Below are 25,369 nucleotides of genomic sequence, written 5' to 3'. Positions count from 1 at the left end.
TTGTCAGCTGGCACAGGACCAAGAAAGAAATCATGCTATTGGACAACTGTCACAGATGGAGGCCCAAGTTTTCAGAAGTAATTTGGGATTAATGTTTAGATGCCTGAATAAGAAAGTTAGAAAGACAATGTGAAAACTGCTTTTAGGAAGATGTGTACAAAAAGCCAAAGATGTAGGTTAAGAGATGGAGCAATGCCGATTGCTAATCGTAATAACAAAAGATCACCACCTGACAGTGAGAGCACATTCCACATTCCTCTAGTGTCACACTGGAGGAAGTCTTTCAGAAAATTAAAGAATTAATTTCTGTATGCAGGCTGATTTAGTATCAAATATGCAAAAGGAATTCGTATCTGTCTATAGTTTTATGATGTTGTGTAGCTACATTAATTTTGGCAGAAGAGGTAATTTAAATCCTTTGGGAAACATTACCCTCTTGATATGAGCACATAACTCAGATTAATAGCATTTGCATATGTAAAACAATAGGGAGAAAAACCCTGCGTTTGGAAAACAGCTTTGTATTTTAATCAGTATGGGAACAGCAGGAAGAAATACATACCAGGGACAACCAATTGAACAGCATTTGTTAACTCATGCTAGGTAATAATTGTAAATTGACCAATATTTAGAAACAAACATAATAACCAAGTATATTTTGAAAAATCAAACAAAGCAGAACTGTTAGTATAATCAAAAGAGAAGGGCAGGTAGAAGTTGTACTGCTAATCACTTACAAATGGTGGCGTTTATTACAATCCAGACCAAATCTGTGCTATATTCAAATTGTATAATTGACTCTGTGTATGCAATCTCTCAGTTTTTCAACAATACAGATAACAGCAGTAATGGTATAATTATAACTTACAGCTGAAGTAGATAAAAACCTGTTAGTTCTTAACTAGTGGTTGTAATTAAGAGTGGAGAAGAGCAGTATTCACTGCATCTGCTTATGTTTCATTAATAAAAGTGGATTTTAAGTTCCAACACAGCAAAGCAGCTGCAAGCTGCATCCAAGCCCTGACCATGTCCTGACAGAAGACAATGACTGAGGAAGCCAGCTTGACTTGTACCAGCTGCAGGAAAATTAGCTCTGTAAGCAGTGGTTGAGCAGCAGCTGTAGCTCTGGAATGTACTAAGTGGAAAGCAAAGTGATAAGCACGTATGGAAGAGGTTATTTCCTGCACCTTAAGCATCAATTTACTTTCGACTGCATCAGTGGGTTGAGGAAAGAGCATTACTTCCTTTCTGCCACCTTTTCCATGCACAGGCCAAGAAATACACACACTTCGTGCACTCCTGTGTCCTGCCAATCCACGGACAGCGAGGGAGAACAAGGCACGGCGGGAGACGCCGTTTCCACCCGCGGTTGGAGCGCTCAGCTACCGCGGTCAGCTACCGTGGCCAGCCCGGGCCGGCGCTTCAGCACCAGCGGGGAGGCGGACAGCGCCCGCGGGCTCCCCGGCCCCGCCCCCACCCCGCCCCCTGCCGCGCCCCGCCTGAGACACTGAGAGGTACCTGGCACCCGCCGTGGGACATCAGTAACATCACTGACAAGTGAGCTGCACACGGAAAACAGGTACGTTTAGAAGCAAGGCGTTTTGTGGTGTTTGTTTGGTTTTCACACATACCGCTCGAAAAATAAATTCAAGAACATTGCACCTCATAAATAACAAGTTTCAAAAGCAAACCCTGCACCACACGGCATTATCAAGTATGAGCAGAAGTGGCTACACATATTTTCTAACAGCTGTTTCCTTGGAATAGAGAGTTCTCAAATCCAGGCTGCTTGGTTTGTGCTTTCTGAGCAAACAGAAGAGTAAACCAAACAACTCACGAATTAAATGAGTACCACCGGCACGTTTCACTTGCTTTTTGGCGTACTCACTCAATACTGGTTGCTAAGCAATTTATTTTTCTTTTTAAAGCTCAAAACTACTCACTGTCAGAAGGCTTAACGAAAACACATACTTGCACTACTTACAACATTTTTCATTTAGATTTCTTGATACACCAGTACTGTTTCTTTTAATTGTTTCTTTTAAAGGAATTCTATTCCCAGGTTGGAAAGTAAAAACATAAATTAAAGAGAGCAGGGGAGAGGGGAGGAAAAGAAAGAAGCTAAGTGTAATTATCCATTTTTTCAGCGGATTGCGGAAAATAGGTACCTAGAGACTTGCACATCCTCTGGGACTTGTCGCAAAGACAGTACGCCTAGCTCAGCATAGAGATATGAGGCACCAGGTGACCTGAAGGTGCCTTGCTCTTAACTGGTTTATCTATTTATAACTACATGACATAACATTTACCTGTGGCAGCAAAAGTCAACACAGGGTTGTTTCAGCAGCCAAATAACCATACACAGCCTCTTCTTATTTACACCTTATGCACAGTGATGCTCTTTCCATTTTCACACCCAGTTCTTTAGAGCTGAAACCTAGTATTTGGCATTGTCGTCCAGCCTGTGCCCTGAAATGCCACCAAATTTACCTATGCCTAGGTAATTCTTGAGAAGTCATGATCAGAACAAAATAATGACCCGCTGCACAATGTAACCAACCCTTCCGCCAGTGGTAAAACCAAACTGTGTATTAGCCATTACTAAGGGCATAATTACAGCAGGGATAACAGGAGGGGGAGAGGAATCCTTACCATCCCCAAATGGAGGAGAAAACGCAACTCTGCAATCTCAAACTTTCTGACAGCTGAAAGGGGGGAGGAGGGCTGGGGAAAGACTGCAGCATGGCAAGCAGCAACTCTGAGGCAGCTCTTTTCCCTTTACAGCTGGCAGTGAGCTGACAGGCTCAGCATCAAAGACTATTAATGCAGTTGGGTCATTTTGTGCACTGCTGCTGGGACATGAGGGAGGCTGCAGTCCAGCTTCCTGGCTACAGATCCTCCCTCATGCACCCCCACGGACAGAGGAAATCTGGTTTGGTCTGGAGAACCAACAGAAATAATGTTCTTTTTCCTTTGTTTTTGAGAGCACGTAACCTCTGGTGTAGTTTACTGTTGACAGAACCCACATGGAAAAAAAAAGGTTAGGGAAGGAAGGCAAACCACAGGCCTAGTAGGAAAGAAGCAGGATAGTCACCATGTGCAGGATGAACTGAAGAGGAGAGCCAAAATCTCAAGGGAGCCATGAGGAAGAGGTGGCAGAGAGGAAGGAGAGGCAGTGGAGGAGGGGGATGGAAAGGTCAGGTAGGGACTTGCAGGAGGCTCAACCTGATAACAGGCAGAAGGAGGTGAATGTAGGGAGCTGGAGGTGTGTTGGTAGAAAGCATTGGGCTGCACACACTCATTGAGTCATGAAAAGCAATGCTGTGACAAGGGGGGACCTCACGAGCCTGAGAAAAAGTGGGCAACACAGGCGCAAGTTTCCTTGCAGTTTTGAGGCACAAACCCATCAGGGTCAAAAGGCAAAGACTGAGAGGGGTAGAGACTTGCAAAACACCAAGTGCCCCGTCTTCAGGAGGGATGCCAGAGGAGCCTGGGGAGGAGGGACAGTGCACAAGTCTTGTGGGGAAGTGCTACCACACTCTGCGGGGTGCGAGGACGCCGGGCTGGGAGAGGGGAGGATTTGAGGGGCCCAACAGAGAAGGGAAGCCGGCACCTGGCGGGGCGGGCCAGAGGAGCAGGGTGAGGGGAGCCGGGGAGGTGCGAAGCAGCAGGCGGCAGGGCCGGGCCGGGTGGCGGCGCCCGGGCAGCCCTTCGGCGCCAGCGGGGGAGCAGAGGCCGCGGCGCCGGGGGCAGCCCCTTCCCTCCCTGCCTGCCCTGCCGCGGGGGCAGCCGCTGCCGGTCCAGGGGCGGCCGTGGGCGAGGCGGGTCGACCCCCCTGCGCCGTACCGGGCCGCCTCTCACCTGCGTCTAGGTTGAAGGAGATGCGGGCCTCGGCGAGGTAGGGGGTGTCGCTCTTCGAGCGGACGCGGCGGATGGGTCTGCGGTCGATGTCCTCCTCGGAAGATGCCGCCATTAATGTGGGCACGGTGAGCAGCGTGGCCCGGCGAGCTGGCGAGGGCGAGTCGGCGGCGCGGGGCGGCCGGGCGAGGAGGGGGCGGAGGGGGCGGGCGGGAGGGAGACGGGGGAGGGGAGGACGGGGAAGGAGAGAGGGAAAGGGAGAAAGGAGCGGAGGGAGGGAGGGAGAAAGAGAGAGAGAGAGAGACAGGGAAAACCCGTCAAGGATCTGCGGACGGGAGCGGCCGCGGCGGCCCTCCCCGCTGCCCCCACCGGCCCTGCCCGCTGCCCCGACCGGCCGGCAGCGCCTCCGCTGGCCGCGTCCCGCGCGCCTCAGGACGGCGAGCGTCGCTCCGGGAGGTCGGAGCGGTGACACCCTCGCGTGCCCCTCGGCCGCGGGAACTGGCCGCCCACGCCCCTTCCCCCAATGCAGGGTCCCGGCTGAGGTGGTTTCCCGCTCCCAGGGGGGGCTCCCGGCTGAGGTGAAGCCCCTCTTCCCTCAGCCGCCTCGGGCTGGCAGGGGTGTCACACGCTGCTCTTGCCCTGGCTGGCCGAGGTGCCTGCCCACAGCAGGCCTGGGCTCCCCTACCCTGGTCTTTGAACTGCTCTCTGAGGGTCCTGAAGCTCAAAGCATGGCTGGAGACACTTGGTGGGAAGTCTGAGGGCTCATCCCTTCAATTCCTTCTCCTCTTCCCTTGGGCAAAGCCATTAAGTAAGCCAGAATTGTGCATCAGGCCAAGGACTTCGAAATGCAAAGGGGACTAAGGAGCCTGCACTCAATGTTTTAAAGTGGCCATCACTTGAAGATTGGAACTTGTATTCATAAGTTATTTTGGTGGGTCTTTGAAAAAAATGGGACCATGGACAAAAATCAGTGACTCCATCCTCCAGCTGGAAACTGGGGACGTTTTGCTGCTTCTCTCCTATTCTGTCTTCCCTATTTAATAATAAGCTGATTACGTAGATGTCATTTCTTACCCTGTGTTTGTCAGCTGCTTGCCATGTTAGGACACCAATTTTGGTTGAGATCTCTAGATGTTATTGTGTTACAAAAAGATTATTTTTTTTTTTAATCTGGATAACACAAAATTACTGCATAAAGTAATAATTAAACAAGTAAAATATGTGCTAGTGAGTGTACTAGTTCCTCCCATTTAATACAGCTTTTTTAAAAAAAACCCCAGTCTGCTTAAAGTCACTAAGTTGTCAGTACTTCCAAAATCTTTGGCTTTGGTCAACCTCGATAAGAAAAAGGGCCAGGGAATGTCAGGACCCTGTGACTTGTAGGCAGCAATAGCAACATTAGCTGGTCTAAACTCTGCGGGACAGCTCTCATTGCTCATTCCTGCAGAATTGTTTTCTTTTACACTTTTGCCAGTTAAACCTATAGAGGTTTTGGGGCATGCTGGATGTCCTTCCATGGTTGTAATACTGGGTTTAGCTGAAGTCTGCTGTTAGCTCAAATCCTTTCACAAGTGTTCACAAGAACTTTCATGTTTCTGGGTAACTGGAGTGGATAAAACATAAATGTCTCTTGTTTGCAAAGCCATTCTCTTTTGCTCTGATCTCACTGGCTCACCTTAGCTAAAACAGAGGAAAACATTTAGTTAGTACTTGCAGGAGGATTTTGAAAAGGATCCCTGTTCATACATATGCAGGTTCTTGTGGTTAAACAGCCGTTTCTTTCTTGGATGGCTGGTGAGCCACCAGGCTGCTGGTTAACAATGTGCTATCATTTGGTCCATCTGTATCTCATAAAAGTATTCGTTTAATACCACATGCTGTTTGGTGAAGAGAGGTCTTACCATTATCAAGGTTGAAACAGATCCTAGCTTCTTCCAAGTAAGGGGTGTCACTCTTAGACCGGAGTCTTCTGATGGGTCTCCGGTCTATGTCATCTTCAGAAGATGCTGTCATCAGCGTGGGCACGGTGAGAAGAGTTGCCCGACGAGCTGGTAAGAAAGAACAAATGAAGAGAATAGCAGGAGAAAGGGGAAATGGAAAGAGAGAAGAAGAGGGAGAAAAGAGAAGAGAAATAAAATCACTTAATGGAAAAGAAGATCTGTAGCAGGCAGTAGAAGAGGCTGTTTGCTGTAAGGTCCCTGCCTCACATGCCACAGAATTCAAGAGCTGCAGTGCGGGATACCAAGAAGAGAAGAGATTGCTGTGCTTTGCCCCAAAGTCACATATTATAGCTCTGTTCCTGCCACAGATTACCTCTTCGAAGTTCCTAGTTTTGCCACTTGAACCACTCTTTTCACAGCTTCTCAATAGCTGCGATCTCTCTTTTCCTGAATACTGTTTCTGAGGCTGTGATGCCTGAGTAATGGAAAAATTAATTAAGTGTCCACTTTGTTTGCAGGTGTCAGTGGAGCTGTGCTTGGGACACATGACGTGAAGCCTACAGTAACTATTCCAAAACCTGGTTTCTCATCTTAATTTGGGTACTGAAAATTAAGAGCTACTTTTTGCTCTTGATCACTTTATGTCTTAGTTTCTCAGTTGTGAAACAGGGAGAATCATCATTTTCCTTCAGTAGGGATTTTGTGAATATATATATTCATTAATACTTGTAAAGTATTCATACACTTTAGTGAATCACCGGTGAAAAGCCCATGAGGAAATTAAGATTTCTGTCTTCTGAACAGGGTTTAAATGGCTTGGGGCCATGCCTTCAAGGAGGAGAAAGCAAAATATTTAATACCGGCTCATTAAGTGAGCACTGCCCACTTCATGCACTGATGAAGCAAATAGTAGGATAGTGAAAAATTACTGTGTCATCATACAATTAGAAACCGTACTGTAATACATAAGTATGAGGAGACTGAGTTAATGTTGCAGAGGAAACCTTCATTCTGGCACTGCATAAGTATTTAGCACTTGACCTTACAGCCTTGATAATGTCCCTTTAATGTAGGTGGTTTTTATGTGAAGTGTAATTATGACCGGCTGCTGAATACTTTGGGTGCTGAGCTTATAAATTACAAATTACAAACATAAGAGTCTCTATAAATATATCCACCTCAGTTCTCTCTGCGAGTAGATAAAGATTATCAGAAATGCTGGACAGGATCTGGCCAATCACTGAAAGCGTGAGCACTGAGCACAAGTACCTGCTTTCCCCACCACCTCATATATATCTGCAAAGAGAATTTCAGTTTAACCTTCAGTGTGAGACAGTTAACTTTCACGTGGGACCCTGTAAGAGCTGAGGAGCCTAAATCTGGGATGTTTCTTGCTGTTTGGGCATTATCTGGCACATGTGCCTTTTTCTTAGGGCTTTTGTAAGCCACCACACTCCAAAAATCTAATAATGAACTATATTTTTCTGCTAAGATTGGAGAGCATGACTGGTAGTGACTAACAGCATATTCTGCAGCTTGGTAACTGTGAATCGTTGAAAAGTTTTTTGGAGTTGCAGATAATACCTGTCAATCAGAAGCCTTCAGATGCCTAAAACTTGACTTAGGTGGTAGATATGGTAGCATATAATTAATATGAGTTAACAAAAGCTGTCATGCTCTGTTTTTCAATTTGCAGCATTGTGCGGTTTACTAAAGAAGCAAATCTGTGCTGCTCGAGAGAGCATTTATTTCGGGTCTAGCTTACTTGCTTTCTGGTTTAAAAAATTTCTTTCAAGTTGTTGTTCATTTCTAGCCAAGCATTTGAATTGGAAGTAAAAGGGCAAGAGTTGAAATTGATTTAATGGGGTCAAGTATTTAGATTAAGTTAAACACTGCGACTAGACTGTAAACTATTACTCCCTTGTAATAGGGATGTACAACAATGAAGATAAAAGAGAATGGAAAATTTCTGCTGTGGAGAATTTTATGTACTGCATCATCAAATTTACAGTTAAGGAAGATTTATCTGTATATGGATTCAGCATTGTAAAAATCATCTCATAAAACAAACATGTAAAAGATTTGTCTTTTGAAACTGGCATGTTGTAGCTGTAGTTAAAGTCAGTGGAAGGGCACCCATGCAGTTCAGGACTGGCTGGATCACAGCACAGGAATCTACTTGAAAAAAACACGATGCCCAATTGCATACACATTTATGGTAAACAGAGAATAAGAGTAGGCTTTTCTATTACAATTTAAAAAATAATTTTTACCATTTGGGTCAAAATATTGAGATCTGTCTTGTATTCATATTGACTAGAGGTAGGTGGATGCTGAAAAACATTCCCTGGTGTAATCATTATATATTACACTGACAACCATGATTATCTCCCCTCTGTGTGTGTTACCAAAAGGAATTTTCAAGAATGACTAGAAATTTCAAGTAAACATTGAAAAATTTCAGAGACAGCTAATAAGTATTAAATAAGTATTAAACACAGCCACAGAATGGAAAGTATGGGTGACCACATTCTGACATCCATACAGTGACACTGAATATTTATGTATGCCATGAATATACCTGGACTGACTCTTTTCCTAACTGTCATCTATAGCATTCCTTATTACGAGAATGACTTGCCATATATTTTTTTAAGAAAGCTGTCACCATTCATCCAGTGTGACCATTGGGTCCATCACAAACAACTCACCAGTATCTCCAGCTTCAGATGCTTTCCACAAACCAGCTCAGTCTCTGGGACACATTTTTAGGAGGTAAATTTCAGGAAAATTAGCAAGTATCCTCTTAAAGGTCTTGGAGTAAAGGAATGACATTACAATATGCATTAAAGGACCTTTTTATACTGCAAATAGATTTGAGACCAGTGCCTGAAAAGTCCTTTGAAGCAGCCACTCTGACAGCACACAGAGGCAAATCAATCATTTTGGTTAAATTCTTTTATTCTGTTTGCATTGTTCTTCGTAGGGTTATGCCACAGTTGGAACGTGGTGGCAACATCTTGTATGTTATTTATTAGAAAGCGAAAAAGTTGCTTATGGAGGAAAAATACTTTAAAAATAGAAATGCTATAATGTATGTCATGACACCTTAGAACAAATTATATATAATCTCACATTTGTTGTCTCAAGATATTATACGTTACTGAAGTACGACACAAGTATCCGTTTGGGAGAGGGGAATGAGAAATACGTAAATTATTATATTGCATGTTCAGAGGCATTTTGAACATGTTAATTCAACATGTTTGGTTACATATACAAGTGGTCCAAAAATTGAACGCTGCTTGAAATTACTGACAACATGGGCAACAGTTTGCAGAGAATTTTTGATGGCTTCTGTTAAATCACATTTCCACATATTTTAATAAAAATCTTAGTATTAATTTTTGTTTTCCAAGAATTACTTTTATGCTTTGAAGAGTTATAATAATGATATTTTGAAGACTTGTGTTTTTTAGAAAAAATTTGGACCTTTTAAATCGGAAAACTTCCAGAGTTGAAAAGTCGTCCTCCTAAAAACTAATCAAAGAAAACATGAAATATTCCTCTAGATTCTTCCACCCACTTTTATCAACTTTTTTTTTTTTTTTTAATCTCATTGGTGACACAAATACCCTGGTCATTTTTGCCTCAAAAAGGTCTTCATCTAGAAACTGTAATTTGCATTAGCAGATTCTTGCCTCGAAATGGCAAAAACTCTCACGACCGGATGATTTTAATCTTAGCACAAGCAAAGTGCTAAAATGTTTTAGCTGGAGATGTCTTCACCTAGATGCATAGGAATGAGTGTGTTTCTGATGCATACAATCACAAGGAACTTCAGATGACATGGAACTAGCCACAAAGAATACTGGTTTACATCAGAAATCTTTAAGGCTTTTTCGAGGAAAACCTAATGTATTTGGGCAAATTTTGAACAACTTTGTAGAATACTTATGAAAATATTTTGATTGCAGTGCTGCTTTTGCTGATTGAGTAGGATTCATTCTTGCTACTTTTTTTTTTTATTAGTTAGAGAAGCATATGAACTTCTTACTCAGTTGTCCTTCTTTATGCTTCTGTGGAAAGGGCTCACCATGGCATAACATGTAGATAATGCACACAGAAATGCATTTTTGGCTAAATGAAAGCTTTAAAAACATTAGTTCAGGTACGTTTTGATGCATCTAGAACATGATATTCCATCTGTGCTAAAAAAATAAAATAATTAGATTGCGAATATTCATCTTTAAAGACAGATCAAGCAATGGGTCCAAATGGATGTTTACCAGGAAAAAAAATATTTTGGTATGATTTAATGTCACTTTGCTTTTGTCTTGTTTTAAATGCAACTGACGAAGATCAACCTTTGAGGGATTAGAGATGGGCAGGAGAAAAGAGCAGAAGATGTGTGCAAGCACTGGAGAGAACATATTCTGTCATTTATAAAGAAAGATTTAGAGGCTCTTGTCTCCTGGACAAACACAGGAGCACACGCACATGGATTGCTGCATGTCTCTAAAGGAAAGCTGTTGAGATCTTTGATACCAGTTTGATGAACATCGGTAATCTGAAAGAAAGTCCAGCCCTGAGTGTTGCAAGCCATAGTATACAATCAAAAGGAAATCCACTTCTACACATGTGATCATTATGTTTGTTTATGCTGGTTGGGTAAACATAAGCACAATATGCCTAACTAGTATTTTTTTTTCATTTTAGAGGAAAAGTGCTTGTTCCTCTGCCATTGCATCCAAAGGCATAGGCTTAAGAAATCAGACTATTAAAAATAAATAGATAGAATCACTAAATTATTACTAAATAAGGGGAAGTAGAGGCTCAGTTATTCAAAATTAAGTTTTACTGGAAAAAAAAATATATTTAGCTTTCAGAATCAAATATTTTCAAGTGTGATCCAGGCATAGGTTTTCTAAAACTTTCTGTATTTACAGGTATAGAGAACTGAATCTCAAACATCTTAGTTTTATTCAGATACGCTGCTGAGAATTGAAAAATCCTTATTACTTCTGACTTTAATTTGGCTGACTAGATATTGAAATAAATTGAACAAAGGATTTAAAGAAGATGAGGGAAAGGCTGATGCTGAGTAGTTACTTTCTGGTATTTAAAGGGAGGGAAATTACGTCAGGAATGCATATTTGCCATTACTAATTCTTCTGTGATTAATCTTATTAGTCTAAGAACTAGTGTCATCACACACACAAAAAAAGACCTGCAAAATAATGTAACTTTGATAATATGCTAATCTGTACAACGGACTAATCATACAATTTTGGTAGATGGACTATCAGAATGTTACTTTACGCAAAGAACATCTGCAATGGAATTGCTCTGGATTAGGATCTGGGCATCCTGCAGCAATATGTTTTTGTGAAATACTGGACGTAATTTAACATGCAAAAGCAGAAGGGATGTAGCACTGAGTAGTCAGCAGCAGTTTAAGTCAAACATCTAGAGTGAGTCAGCACTGTATGAATTAAAATAAGTGAACAAAAGTGAACTACAGTGAAATAAACAAACTGTGGAGGTGGAGCATGAGTGGAAAATGGGGAATTAAAACTATACCTGGGAGTATTTTATTGAACCCGTAAAACCAATCAAGAAGGAGTCCTGAAGTCTTTTGAGCAATCATCTCCCATGTGTCTATATGATCTTGTACATCTATTTTCCCCTGGCCCTCTCTACTGTATTTTTATTTCCATATTTTTTCTACTTTATATTTTTTATTTATTCCTTACATTCATCAAGTAGATTGCAGGAATGTTGCAACCAGTAAAAGCACACCTATCGTAAGTGGACCTATACATTATTTACAGATACAAAAGATAGTTTAAGATAAACCTTCAAGAGACTCTTGTTCAGTTATTTAAATATACGCAGTGCACCCTGCCAAATCGACTGGCAAGCAAATCCAAGGTATGAAGGAGCATCTTGGGAATACTCAATTAATGAAGTTTATTTTAAGCTTCATGCCACCTGCTGGTGTGAAAGGAGATAAGAGTGGAAAAGTGGCTGCACAGGTCTCCAGGAAATCAGAAGTGATTTCAGCCTTGAGTCAAAAGTTGCCTGAGAGCAGAACCCAGACTTCCAGTGTGGACTGGAGAGTGTGACTGTAGCACAAAGGTAGACTCCTGCAACCCAGAATGGGCTCCTGGCCACACGATGTCCAGTCTATCCCGTCAGGCTGTGGTGTGGGCCTGCCAGAGGCACCGCGAGAGCGACACGTCCCAGGACCCCTTCCCTTGGGCTCATGGCTGCAGAAAAGTGGTACATACCGCCTGCAATGGGCAACTCTCCTTTTATGATAGTACCTAAAGCAATCATTTTTAATGTACTGAGCAGAAGTCATTCTTCTCTCTCGGAGTTCATCTAAGAGGCTCCGTCCCCTTGTGTACAGTAGAAGGAAGAGGTTCCTTGTTTCTTAATCCTGAATAAGCCTAGGTGAGAGCTAGATACTAGCAGCCAGGGCCCCATGTGCACTCCGTGTACACATTTTACTTGGCTATACTCAAGGCAAGTTCTCTGACATGGCACAGCTGTTGGAGGGAGCACCTTGAGAAGCCCTGACCAGCTTTGGAACCGTTTGAGAAAGCAACAAGAAGTGTCAACAGCTGCTCCCTCCCTTCTTTTGGAAGCTACATCTACACCAAGGCTGTTGGCTGGCTATGTTTCTCACTGATCCACATCCAGACTGCTGACTCCATGTCCTGCTTGGCTTCACACCTGTCTCATCACCATGGTCTTGTCTGATGATCTGGACCATCAGGGGACGTGCCCTGCTTGTGTGCTGCAGTGCTCTACATCTCGTAGGCAAGGCCACTGCCTCTGCTCGTCTTTCTGCCTCTTGGCTCACTTTCTCTTATGGAGCAGCCTGCTTCTGCTTCTCCTCAGTGCCAGCCTGCTCAGCTCTGTCAAATATGAGGTCTCTCTTTGCCTGCCTCAAAGCATAACTTCTTTCAAGTAGAACTTCAAGATCAAAGCTCCTGTCTCTCCGAAGTAGGCTACAGCCAAGACAGGTTCTGCACATTTATAGCTTTGGACTACAACTTGCCCTGTTTTGGGGAAGTTACTCCCTTCCCTGAATTAGCTCCTATCTTGCCTGTCAACATATGATTCCTCTATGCAAATAAATGCCAATAGCACAGGCACTTTTCAACCAGGTGAGCTGTCTAGGCCTTTATAATCAGTAGAGAGAATAAGGCGTGATTTATAGCATCCCAGGGAAGATGTCTGAGATAGCTGAACTCTGCTCTTAAAATTACTGTTTCTCTCCACTGATACATTCCAGGCTAGTCAGAAGTTGAAAATATCTTTACTGAGGACCCATTAGAGATGTGTAAGCTGAATCCTATTGCAGGCCTCGTTATGTACTTTCAGACCTCATGGCTGAAAGCTGAGGTAGATTGTATTTAGAATATGTTTACATCCAAGAATGACTAGTATCTTCCATAGTTTTCAAAGGCAAAAGACTTTTTGTAAAACTGAAATCCAGCTCCGTGCTTGGATTCAGATGTGGACTTTCCGAGGGCAAGGGGCTAGATGCATGGGATCGCAGTCCCTTCTTTCCTGCTTCTGATTTGCAGATGCGTCACCAGGCATACGCACTTGGCAAGGACACCCCCATCTCCTAGATCCCAACATACGAACACAGAAGAGACAGTCAGGGAGGGCTGCGGAGCTTAGGATATTTCTGGCTGGGATCTGAAGACTACAGCCAGCTGGCTTCATTTACCAAGTTTTCTAAATCTAGATAATCCTACTGCCAGATCCAGCTTTTGTGACTTTTCCATCCCTCCTGCTTCACTTTCCTTGGAGGAAACAGGGAACAGCTGTTTGAACAGCAGACATAGCCCAAATGGCCACACATCCTTGTTCTGCGCTCAGCCCACGGGAGCAGGGTGATGGCTGCTTCTGCAGGAGAGGAGGCAGCTGATAAGGTAACACCTCTCTCCTCCTACCCTACAGCAGCAAAGGCAGTTCTGCAGCTTTCTGCAGGGGTAGGGAGGGATGAGGTGTGGGCAGCAGTGGATAGAGAACCAGGTAGTTGCTGGAGGTCAAAACCCTGTTTCAGTCTATTTGCTGAGGTCAGAGCATCTTGCATTCAACTACACAAGACCTGAGGTCAGCTGGGATTTGATATCATCTGCTAGTAATGCTGTCAATTCCTCTTTGAGTTTCATCCCAGCGTTTTACAGCCCTATTCCTTCCCTTCTCTTCCACCCACAAAGAGTGGGTACAGGTGAGAATGAGTGCTTTACAGCTGACATTTGTAGCATTATCATGTCATTAACTTGAAAACATTGGAAATTAGGGGTTTTTTTGATCTACAGGATCAAAGGATTAAAAGGTAGAAATCTTCAAATCTCACAGAAAGAGTAAGTGGGTCATAAGCCCCCATTCTACCATCTGTAAAAAGAGTATTTTATAATGCACTAACTAATAATATAGCTAAAGTAATAATAATACATATAATGTGCTCTGATGTTGCTTTTAATTAAATGGCAGAATACTGTAGTCTTCCTTCTCTCAATTCGGTCTTAATGCAGTTTTAATGCATATACACGTGCTCTTTGATAGCATGATTTGCTAATAGCATTATGTTATTATATTAACATCAAATAGTTACTTGCAATCCCATTAGATAGATCTGGTGACAACGCTTTCTTGCAGCCCTTTTATTCAGTTCCAAACTAGCTACTTGAGCTATGCTATTTATGGTGGATGAGTGCCTCACATTCAGTGTATTTTTTTTTCCCCCGAAAGTTGTAGCTAATGCAGTTTAACTGTTTCTCGGGAGACAGATAATGAAAGAAACATGTTATTTTTGCTCATGTTTGGAGAAATAATGCAATTATCTCATATAGAAATGACTGTTCTGTAGAAGACTGCCTTAAAATTTGGCACAAGGTACAAGGATGACAGGAGTTGTCAGAGCTGTACAGGCAGCATCAATGCACACTGGGATAGGGTTGAGTTCCTTCTTGTGCATGGGAGGTAAGATAGCTCAGGGGAAGGGGATGCTACCGTCAAAAGTTTGGGGCTAAGGATGGTGATAAAGGCATTTACTACAGGAAACCTCAATGATGAAACTCTTCCAGAGGTTTATTATTTGGCCTGCTGAAGCCATCTCTGTCACGTCAGAGGTGCTCAGTGGTACCTCAGACAGTGAAACTTCTCTCTGCACAGGCCACATCTCATCTCCCACACCTACTGTTAGTGGGGTTGTCCATCTGTCCTTCCCCTCAAACACCTCTCCTGTTGCCAGGGGGCTGCTGTGTTGCAGAATTTGAAAACATGGAGCAGCAGCGTTGTCACTTCTGCACTCAGAGTGATTTCTTTGCCCGCACCCAGCTTGTTGGAAAGCAGCTAAACACATACACAGAAAGATGAGAAGAGGGGAGAGTACCAGAGTTTGGGGAAGAGGTCTCACAAGCATGTCAGATAAGAGATGTGAAGAACAGAAGCTGGAGAAAATGCAGGAAAAGGAGCAAAGAGGAAGGTGGAAAGTTGAAGGGAACAGAGCATAAGTGTATCATGACTCTTCTACTTATGTACTGTTCCCAGTTGTGGATGTAATTAGGGTTTGGGAGCCTCTGTATCATGCTGTGGTGCACAGTGGATGCATGTCAGTGGTGTCTTTCATAAAACGTTCACAAGCAGGGGAACAAAAAATCCTCAGGTCTCAGTGCTGGTTCCTACTTGTTTTGGACAAGGGACAGAAACCCCCATGACAGGTCTAGAGATCAGCTCCATGCTGATGACTTGTGTATCAAGGGATAAAGTTTTGCATGATGGATTTTTTTTTTCCTCAGTTTGCATTTAAAAAAAGCAAAATAATTGCATTAAAACAATAAATCAACCAGGTGCTAATATTGAAATTTCAAAATTATGCGTCTATCTGATCAGTACAAGCATTTCTATATGTGCTAACAATATATTTTCTGCAAGTATGAGTAAGATGTTGTTTTTTCCCTTGCCTTCTTGGAAATACTTACAGTGAAGGTTGCCTATGCAACCCTTACTAATCACGTTCTGCACATTACTGTAATAGACTTTCATTGCATGAATACGTATTACTTCTTCCATAGTCCTCTCTGTACCTTGCAGTGCACAGAGATGCTGTTGATAAATTGATATAGCTTGTCAACCAGTAAGCTGTAGATTCCTGCATTTTAGTTCTATGGAATAGAAAGGGGTCTGTTCTCACAGTGATATTGAAGAACATATTTTAATATTACCTCTGTAGCAATGCTCAGGTGTCCATTGCATTTTAGAGTTGGAGAAATAAAACCAGAAAAATCAATCATTGCCCTCAGCTGATTTTTTTCCCTGATTTTGAGGTGCTCAGCATTTGCTTCTGCTGTTCAATGCAGAAGGCTGTGTTGTGACAAGAACCATTTTCTGTGACTTGTACAGATGAAAATGTATCACAATGACTGGGGCAGCAGAAGGGCGATGCAGCATGTGTTAGGCAGGGCATCTCAGCTGAGCTGAAGCTTAAAGGTGGTATTGACCCCCTGTGTATCCTGGGACAGTGGCATCCCTGGAGTGGCTTAGGTCTTGCTCTGGGAGAATGGCCTCCAGAGGGAAGGCAGAACTCCATTGCCTGGACTTTGAATTTGATTAGCAATTGATGAAATTAACGGTGGAAAGAAGCTGGACCACATTTTCAGAAAACAGACAGTAGGTAAAGAAAAAGGCTGATAGAACTACTTGATTCTTACAGTTTTTCTCCAATTTAATACGGTATTTCAAGTTTAAGGAACAAAAAAAAAAAAAAAAACCACAACTCCTCTCTGAATTCGCAAGTTTTCTCTGAAAATAGAGCTGGTGAGAAAAATGTGAACTGACTTCACCAAAAATATCATCTATGTCGTCAACAAGTCCCAGCTACATCAAAGAAAAGCAGCTTGATTACTCTTTCCCTCTCCCGCATGGCTGCTGCTCGGCGGGGGCACAGGGAAGGCTGCAGACCAGGTGAGAGCCTCCTGTTTGCATCCAGCATGCTGGACTGCCACAGGGCTTTACCAAACCAGTTATTCCTGCAGCACTGAGTAACACCAGATTATGGTCCTGATGCCATCGATAGGCAAGGAGGAAGGACAGCAGTGGCTCGTGCAGCAAGCAGAGGGCTGTGGCTGTCCCCTCTGACTTGTCCATTTGGGTTCTGCAACACCAGAGTCTGGATCTTGGCAGTTTCTTTTGCTCATGCTGTGCACCAAACAGCTCTCATAGCTTTTCCTTATCCTCTGAGAGGGCAGATCAACCCTATAATTACTCTTCTTGTAATCCCTTTTATACACCATGCACTTTGAAGCCCTTTCCCTGTAGCCTCTGTACACTTCAGTAGGTCAGGTGCAAGGGCTGGCCCTTGTCTGGCCCTGTACATCTGAACTGGACAGTTAAAACAGTCTTTTTTGAGTCAGCATCAGAGTTTCTTACCTTGAGCTCCTTGACTGTAAAACAGTCTCTGAGCAGACTCGACATCCAAAAAGTAGTCCATTTTGAAGGAACTTTATGTTTGCGTACAATACCCCAGTATGGATGATCAGTCAGATTCCTGAGAAAAATTAGAGATGTCAGACAGGAAAATAGCTGGTGCATTTCTTTCTGAAAAGAATTGTGTAGGCAGTCACTAACGTACTTCATTTGGCATATTAGGGTCAAAGCATTTTCTAATCACTATTCAAAGAACATCATAAGTACCCTTTTCTATTTTAAGATGTTTGATTTAAATTCTTGCCTAAAGACACAGAAAAAAAGTGCTACTGCAGTATTAGCAAGATTCGTAGTACCTTCCTAGTACTGTCACCTTTGTTCTAGCCACAGTCTCAATTTCTTACAATACATGCTTAGATTCACCTGCCTGTTACATTTGCTCTTAAAAACAAGATCAGAAAAGCTTGAAGCAGGGTCCTGCCAGATGCATGACCAGGACCTCCAAGTAGGCACTGCTGTAACAGACTACGTTAAAGAGCATTCGTGCCGCTTGCACCAGAACATGACGCTAGAAGTGAAGACTGGAAGTTTCATTCCACCTAAATGACCAGAACCCAACCTTGCTGTCCCTTTCCCCTCTTACTCACCAGAAGTAGCAACAGAACATCCCACAATCAGTTTTAAAAGATCATTCAGAAATGGTAGGTTACTGCTAGAACTGCTTCTCAGCTAAGGTTGATATTTTTGGCATTCTTCTGAATGTCGGAACTGTCTAGATCCTAGATCACAACTGTCCAGGATGCACATTGAGTCAGGTTTGCCTCTGCTGGGCACAGTTCCCAGGACCGTGCACATTATCGTGACCCTTCTCCAGCCTTCTTGCTGCCTTCTGCATTTTCTCCTACTCTGAACAACTCACATTAAAATTAGCAGGATTTGCAGAAAACACACAATCCGTTTCACTTCACACCTCATTTAGCTACAGCATATAATCATAAGCATACAAGCAGCTCTGCACAACATCTACTGACAGACAGACAGACAGACAGAAATACCTCTAGTCCTTTTCCATGCAAACCTAACCAAAAGGTTTGGGGCAGGGAGACTGACCCTTGCTTCAAGCAATTCCTTTAATTACGTTGGCAAAGATCAGGAAACCAGGATTCCAAAGCTTTCCCTTTTTCCTTCAATTGATCAACATGCAGTCGTTTCTAAAATTCAGAAGCCTATCCTGATGAGAAAACTTCTAAAATTCCTCGGCCATTCACTTTACTGTAGCACTCGCAAACCAGAAATGATACTTACTGTGGAGTATCAGGAGCTGCCGGGCAGTGGTGTAAGCTCCAGTAGTTTCAAGGAGGATTTCCTTGATCTTACTAAATGTCCCCAGTGTAAGCAAACAATTTTGATTGTTTGATTGGAACTCTGATGAATAATGCATAACGTCAACTGGACTTCCTTTATCAGATAAAAATGGCCAGGAGATGTTGTTACTTAGCAACAGGAGGTGACACTACGATCATCTCCCCCACTCCCCCTCAGCCTTCATACTGAAAAATTAAGCCCCTGGTTTTTGATTTGATAAAAACTTTCCCAAGAAAAAAAAAAAATCTACATCAAGTTTCCTTAAGAATTTGTTTTTCACTCTGATCTTCCTTGTTGCATCTCATATTCTTAGATATTTTTAAGTATTTCATAATGATTAACCATAACATTTTGTTTTGTCTAATAATTTGCTTTCAGTATGTGAAATACCTACTTTCTTCATCATTCACCACAAGGGTAATGAGATTGTTAAATGTTTTGCTATGAATGTAATGCAAATAATATCTTGAAAAGATTCATTTCTTATCCGGTACTGCTTGTTGGACAAGGCAGACAGAAAAAGCAACACACAAAATGTTCCAGTGATGATACAATATATATCGAATATCCAGAAACCTTTCCTATTACAGAATTCCTGCTTTAAGTAATCCACTCATTCTTGAAGTAGCTCTAACATCTGATACATTCTTGAGGAATCACTGTATTTCAGCATAAGATACAGCCTTTTACAAAATACACAATGTAGCTTTTTTCAGGAAATGCACATTGATCAAAAGCCAAAGCACTGTGAAAGATTTTTAAAATAAATAAAATCAGATGCAGGAGATAAGTACTTACCAGTGTTACTGACCTCTTTCCATCCTACTGTCATGGAATAAGACTAAGCAAATGCAACCCAGCCTGTGAGCCAGAACGAACAGCTTCTAATTTTCACTTCAACCTCGAAATCAAGTGTACTGAATAGAGAAAGGTGACGGATCTGCTGTTTTATATTATGATGAAATGAAAGCTCTTAGCACAGATCTGAGTAGAACTGCTTTTTTTTTTACATTACATTTGCCTGCTAATTTGAGGAAAGTGAAAGGCTTTGTTTTACTGTCTTTTATCTGTTCTCTTTGCTACCCCCACAATTTAATTTGCATTTAAAATTATTCTTATGTCTCCACTGCACTCCAAGGTATGGAGCATTTTCTAATCACGATGAATGTTCAGTGTGGTTTTTGTGCAATGCCACTTTTATTCTGAGCCAGAAACATGGTGAGTAATTATAATTGCCAGCTATTTTCTAGAATGAAATACAGAGTGGTTGTCTGATGCAGTTTCTGATTTTTTTCTCCATTTAGCAGTACCCTGCAACAAACTACTCAGTCAAAGCATCAGTAAAAACATAAATCAAATAGCACAGTGTCAAGGCATGATAGCTTAAACATGCATACCCATAGACTCTGAAAGCAGAATATGTTTCTACTGAAATCTTTTCAATTATAGTTTGCCTTTCCTGAGATTGAAAATGGGCTTGGATGGTTAATAAACTGAAATACAGCACAGTTATCTCTCAGTGGCTTCCAGTTCATCTAGTTTAACATTACTGGAGCTGCACATTGTCTGGAATCCAGATGAAGCCAGGCACTCTGGGCTAATGTGGGCCATGCTGTTAAGTTGCACAGAGCATCACTCACAAGAGGGCCAGGACCCTGCTTCTTCCAGCAGGTCTCAGGCTATTTCTTCAAAGTCTGATTTTGAAAGCGGATTGAAAATTGAAGAAGGCAGTGATTAAGTGATCCATTAATAAATCTGGACTCTGAAGTTCTGACCAAGGGAAGTATTGGGAAGCAATAAGGTTAGTCTATAAGGTTAGTCTTCCTATATTTGCAAATGTTCTGCTCAGCAGATCAGCTATAAATGCCCTCTGAAATCCATTGCCACCAAATGTTGCTGGTGCTCAAAACTGGGGATTCTGAAAGGTTGGATTTTCATTTTGGTATCAGAAAACTATAACAAGTAGCACAGGATTTTTTTGGCTTTTGAGGAGAAACCCAAGGAGATAAATAAACCCTCAGAGGCTTGTTGGTGTTTTTTTTTTTTTTTTTTGTGCAGGTTAGAAAGTAAGAATCCATGTGAGCAGAATACTCCATGAGTTTCCAGACTTAGGATTTCTTACATGCTTCTTCAAATCACCCATTCAGTATCAAAGATAAGTGTGAGCTATATGAACCCCACGTAGAATCTGTCGTGATTGTTCCTAAACTGGCACCCCACTAAATACAGTTGGATTGAGTAGGTGTCTCATGGTGCCACCTTAGTGGTGGATCTGGCTTATGCAAACTGTGTTCCTGTTTTCAGAGGTGTGACAAACATTTTCATTCCTAAACACAATTTAAAGCAAAACCAAACAGCAAGAACACTGCAAGCCTTCTTTGCATTTTGGAGAGTTGCTAACACCTTCTCTTTACATTGAAGAGCTTGTATCTCTCATGATGACTAATGAACAATAGGTTCCTCCAGGCTGTCCTCTGATAATTATTGGATCAGGGGCCAGTTGCCTGTTTAGCCCAGCAGACTTTCTTCAAGAGGAAGCCAGAAAAAAAGAAGAAAGGCTAGAGACACAGAAGGAAAAATGGAAGACAGGAGGACACTATCCTTCACTCTCTACAAGGATCATATCCTGCTTCCTTGCAAACAATACGGAATAGTTTTTTTTCTAGAGGTGCTGGATCTCCAAGTCACAAAGAAACTGAAACAAATACAACCTTGCATGCTGGAGAACGTTTTATAGCACCTGTCCTTTAGCTTTTGGTATGTTGTTTTTGTGATCCTCTTTGCCATTGCCCTTTCAATCTGCATTGTCATCTTCCAGCCTCACTGACAAGTATAGTCATTGAAGTCACCAGCAGCCTCTCAACTAGCCATTGCAAGATCATCCATCTTGATACCTTCATCCATCTCATGGATTTACAGTTCACTTTAAATTATAGTACAGCAGTTCTGACAGCTGCTAAGAGCTCTCTCTGACTAGGGGGTTCTTAGCAACAAGAAAGATAACATTTATATTTATATGCTTCTGTGGCATTCATCACCATGAGGGAAATCCTTGCCTGCCAGGTTACAAAGTCTTTAGGACGATCATGTGGGCTCAGATTTGACCTGCAGTCCAGAGAGGGCTCTATGCTCAGAAAGGGCAGTCCATTACGTCCAATTCAGTTAAAAAGCCTGGATATCTAGAAAAATGTTCAGGTTACACAGATCTGGTTTGAGTTAAGCATGATCCCCAGACAAGGCTTCACATATCCTCAAGGCTCACTCTGAAAGTGTTGCACAGCTCTTGAGCTCATGTACTATGCATTGTGTACTCTGACTTGGTTCTAAAAAAGCAGCAGAGCACCTCAGGGGACAGGACAGGGAAGGACAGCAGTAGCCAAACCAGAACCTGTACTCTGCAGCTCTCTGAACTCTTCTCTGTGCTCTATCAAGCCCTGAAGCCAAACTTGTAAAATCCTTGCTATTGTCTGGGCATCTTATCAGCACAAATCAGGGTAATGTGTGCAATGGCTTTGTAATATACACAGATGCCCACAGAGGACTAGACTGAGACTGAACTCTTTGTGAGCTAGACCATGAAACCAACCAACCTCTGCTAAGGAAATACTTGGAAAAAAACTGGCACGCCTTGGAAAAATCTGAAGCTGGCATTCCTAGTCATGAGTTTGAGTAACCTACTGCATCACATTTGACTTTTTCCCAAATTAAAAAAAGAAAACCAAACCAGAAAAGATTCCTCAAGAGGAAAGTAATTGGACAGTTGGCATTTGAGAAGAGTGAGTAGCCTTCTGGTTTTCTAACAGTCAGCTACATGTAGGCATAGGGCTGGGTTTTTTTCCTACCCTGAACTCTCTATTGAGAACATAACTGTTACTGTGATGACTCAGAGCCTTGGGAAAAAAAAGAATAAGTCTGCTGCTGACAAACACTAATATTAACCTGAAAGAAAGTGGGAGAGAGAATGTAATGTATGACTGAAAAAGTGTAGGCAAGGTGATTATTAGAGTTGTTTCCTGAGGGATACATTCAGAATAAAGGAAGAATATAAAAGTTTAAGCCCCTAAGCTATGAAGAATGGGGTTTTTTGAAAGTATAATTATCAGTCTTGCGCTTAGATATATTAAAAAGAGAGGATTGCTAGCAAAATTAAGACACAAATATGTTCCCTATTTCTTATTTGTAATACAAGACAAATATTATGATGTACACAACATACAATAAAGCACAAAAATATTAAAATTAGGGTTACTGATGCTTTACAGTGATAGGGACTAACACTGATGCTTTCAGAAATGTCTACAAATTTTGTACAACTCCATCTCAGGGTCCTCAGGCTGAAACCACCTAGAAATTTTAAGCGAGTGGTCCAGAACAAGAGGCACTCCCAGTGTAGAGGTATTTATTTTTAATTCATCTGCCTTAAAAATTATTAATATCCAGAAACACTGAAGAGAGCATGAAGGTAGCCCTGGCTCTTGAAATCAGCAGAAGGTTTGGTTTGGGTTTTGATAATATTCTCATTATTTAGCTCTGAAGCAAGAACTGCATGGATTCCAAAGCAGAAGAGGTGAGCTTGAAGAGAGGCAGCTCCAGCATCTTCTGTCATTAACAATAAGTTTGAGAAGTTGCTAGTTGAGGAAATCTTGAAAGAGCTGTCATGGAGAACAAAGGTTAGCTATCCTGTATAGGAAAAGTCTATTCTAAGATGATATATGGCAATTTGATACGCCTTCATTTGAGGGAGGAGAGGTTGATGTCATAAGTATATGATAAACATATTAAAGAGAGATTTTGAGAGAGCACGTATGTTAAAGCTTAATCCTTCAGTCCTTATACAGGAATAAATTCTTCTGCATTAAACAGACCTTCGTCATCCTCCCCAATTACATGACCTTTTTTTGTTTCCTATAACAAGCTATGCAGGCATAGAAAAAGAGGAACTTTCCCTAATTCATTCCCACAGGTGACTTCATGGAAGTAGAGAAATGCAGAGCTGTCTGTGGCAGGGCAAAGTGGATGAAACTAGGAAAATAGATCTTTCAGGTAAGTCTTCCTCCATTGCCCCACCAGCACGAAGCGGTTGTGGAGCTGGAGGTATCACTTTTGTCTGCCTACTCACTTTTCAGGGAGTTCTGCAAAGGGACTTTGAAAAGATTCAAAGGAGCAGGCTGGAACAAAGGCAGACACACAGACAAATCATCCATCTTTCCTGGGACTAAGCAGTCACCAGAGCTTGATCTACCCCCCATGCAAAGAACAGCGCAATTGGCCAAAGATGTAATAGGGAGTGCCTTTAACTTGCACTAACAGAAGTGCCAGTGGTCTTAGTCTTAACCTTCACTGAAAGAGAAGGAAACCCAGCACAAGGAAACTGGAGACAAATCTGTGTGCTTACAGTCTCCTGACTGTTATGGTTGGACTCGATGATCCTGAGGGTCTCTTCCAGCCAAAATGATTCTATTACGGCCTTTGAGAAATTGCACTGCTACTGCTTCATTCCTAAACCTGGTTTCAGTTGGTTGTAAATGGGGTAAACAATTCTGAAGTAGCATGATTGCATTTGATAAAAATCTAGGAAGTGCAGTCCGGTTAGAATAAAAACAAATTACTTCTGTCTGACTGACGTTGTGTAAGGGAAAGACATAACTATGGAGTATTAATGAGATTACAAGGTGTAGTCCTCAAATAACATGATAAGATTTAATATTCATAGGGCACCGTGCTGCTCACTTATGCAGCACCCTATGCTGCTCTGGAGCTACTGAGCCACATTATTTGCAGGGGAAATACTTATAGGACTTGTGAACATAATTGACAAAAATCATCCTGATACCTCAGGTATTCCTGGACACACGTTACTGTACCTCACTACTGAGTTATGCCAAAGTTTGTATCTGCCTTTTATCTTAGTTTGGACACAGGCTTTTTATGTGCACAAACTGGATATTTTTGTGCATTTCAAATATGTAAGGATATGGAACTACATATTGCTGTGCTTTCCATGCTTTAATGAAGGATTTGATCCTGCATAACGGAGGGCTAGGCAATGTCAAAAATGATAAGCAAGATAACAAGCCAGAAGAACCTAATTCTCTCTTAATGATAGTGAGACTATAGAGCTGTCAAATTACTTCTGCCTGGTAGCAAAAGTATGGCCTAAAAGAGAAATATGTGTTGCAGCTACGTGTTCCATTAGAATGACAGGGGCTGCACTAGTTCTCCTGTCTCCTCAGACATGCCTGCTTGCTGCCCACGTCCTCCTTCTTTTTCACGATACACTGCAAACTTGGGAGAGTACTTCAAACCCTTCATGTTGTTTGTGATTTCAAAGAATTTCTGCTTGCATTTGAGCAAAACCTCTTTGCACCTTTGGTAGGAATTTGTAGGACTATGACCAAATTTGCGTTCCACCATGGAACAGCTAATGTAGATCCTCTCCTCCAGTTTCTTCAGCTTGACAGAAGATCGGGTCTTTGAGGACAACATCGGACTGCAGATGGTTTCTAAAAAACAGCATCACCAAGGACCCACCCAATGTTTTATGTGGGTTGCACTTATTTTCAGTCAACCTTGTTGAGAAAAAAATAATGCATTTATTCTGTTGCCCGTTTCACTAATTATTAGAGAGATTACAGTCACATTAGTGAGGTGTATCCCCATGAACTGTCAGAACAGCACGTACAGGCAGACTGCAAATAATTGCCCTGACAAATGACATTTCACAGTCAATGGGTGGTCTCCTCAAAATA

The 25,369-nt window shown here is 42.1% G+C and overlaps 1 protein-coding gene across 3 annotated transcripts in view; it reads right to left on the bottom strand.

Annotated features, from left to right (window-relative positions):
* PHACTR1 (phosphatase and actin regulator 1) overlaps positions 1-19,561 on the bottom strand; it is a 318,656-nt gene extending 299,095 nt beyond the window's left edge. For 2 of the 3 annotated variants that reach the window (XM_065832917.2, XM_071804574.1), the window contains exons 1-4: positions 19,419-19,561; positions 17,259-17,376; positions 5,760-5,906; positions 3,862-4,008 (exon numbers count right to left, since the gene is read on the bottom strand). In XM_065832917.2, the coding sequence (XP_065688989.1) occupies positions 3,862-4,008; positions 5,760-5,906; positions 17,259-17,319 (355 nt within the window). In that variant the 5' untranslated portion in view covers positions 17,320-17,376; positions 19,419-19,561. Of the gene's footprint in view, positions 1-3,861; positions 4,009-5,759; positions 5,907-17,258; positions 17,377-18,560; positions 18,687-19,418 lie in introns of those variants that run through there. The other variant, XM_071804572.1, reaches the window with a different exon arrangement.
* Positions 19,562-25,369: the final 5,808 nt, after the last annotated feature.

The sequence above is a fragment of the Patagioenas fasciata genome, chromosome 2, assembly GCF_037038585.1.
Source record: "Patagioenas fasciata isolate bPatFas1 chromosome 2, bPatFas1.hap1, whole genome shotgun sequence".
NCBI lineage: Eukaryota > Metazoa > Chordata > Aves > Columbiformes > Columbidae > Patagioenas > Patagioenas fasciata.
Note: the sequence above shows the minus strand (reverse complement) of the source record. Positions and strands in the feature narration are given on the sequence as shown.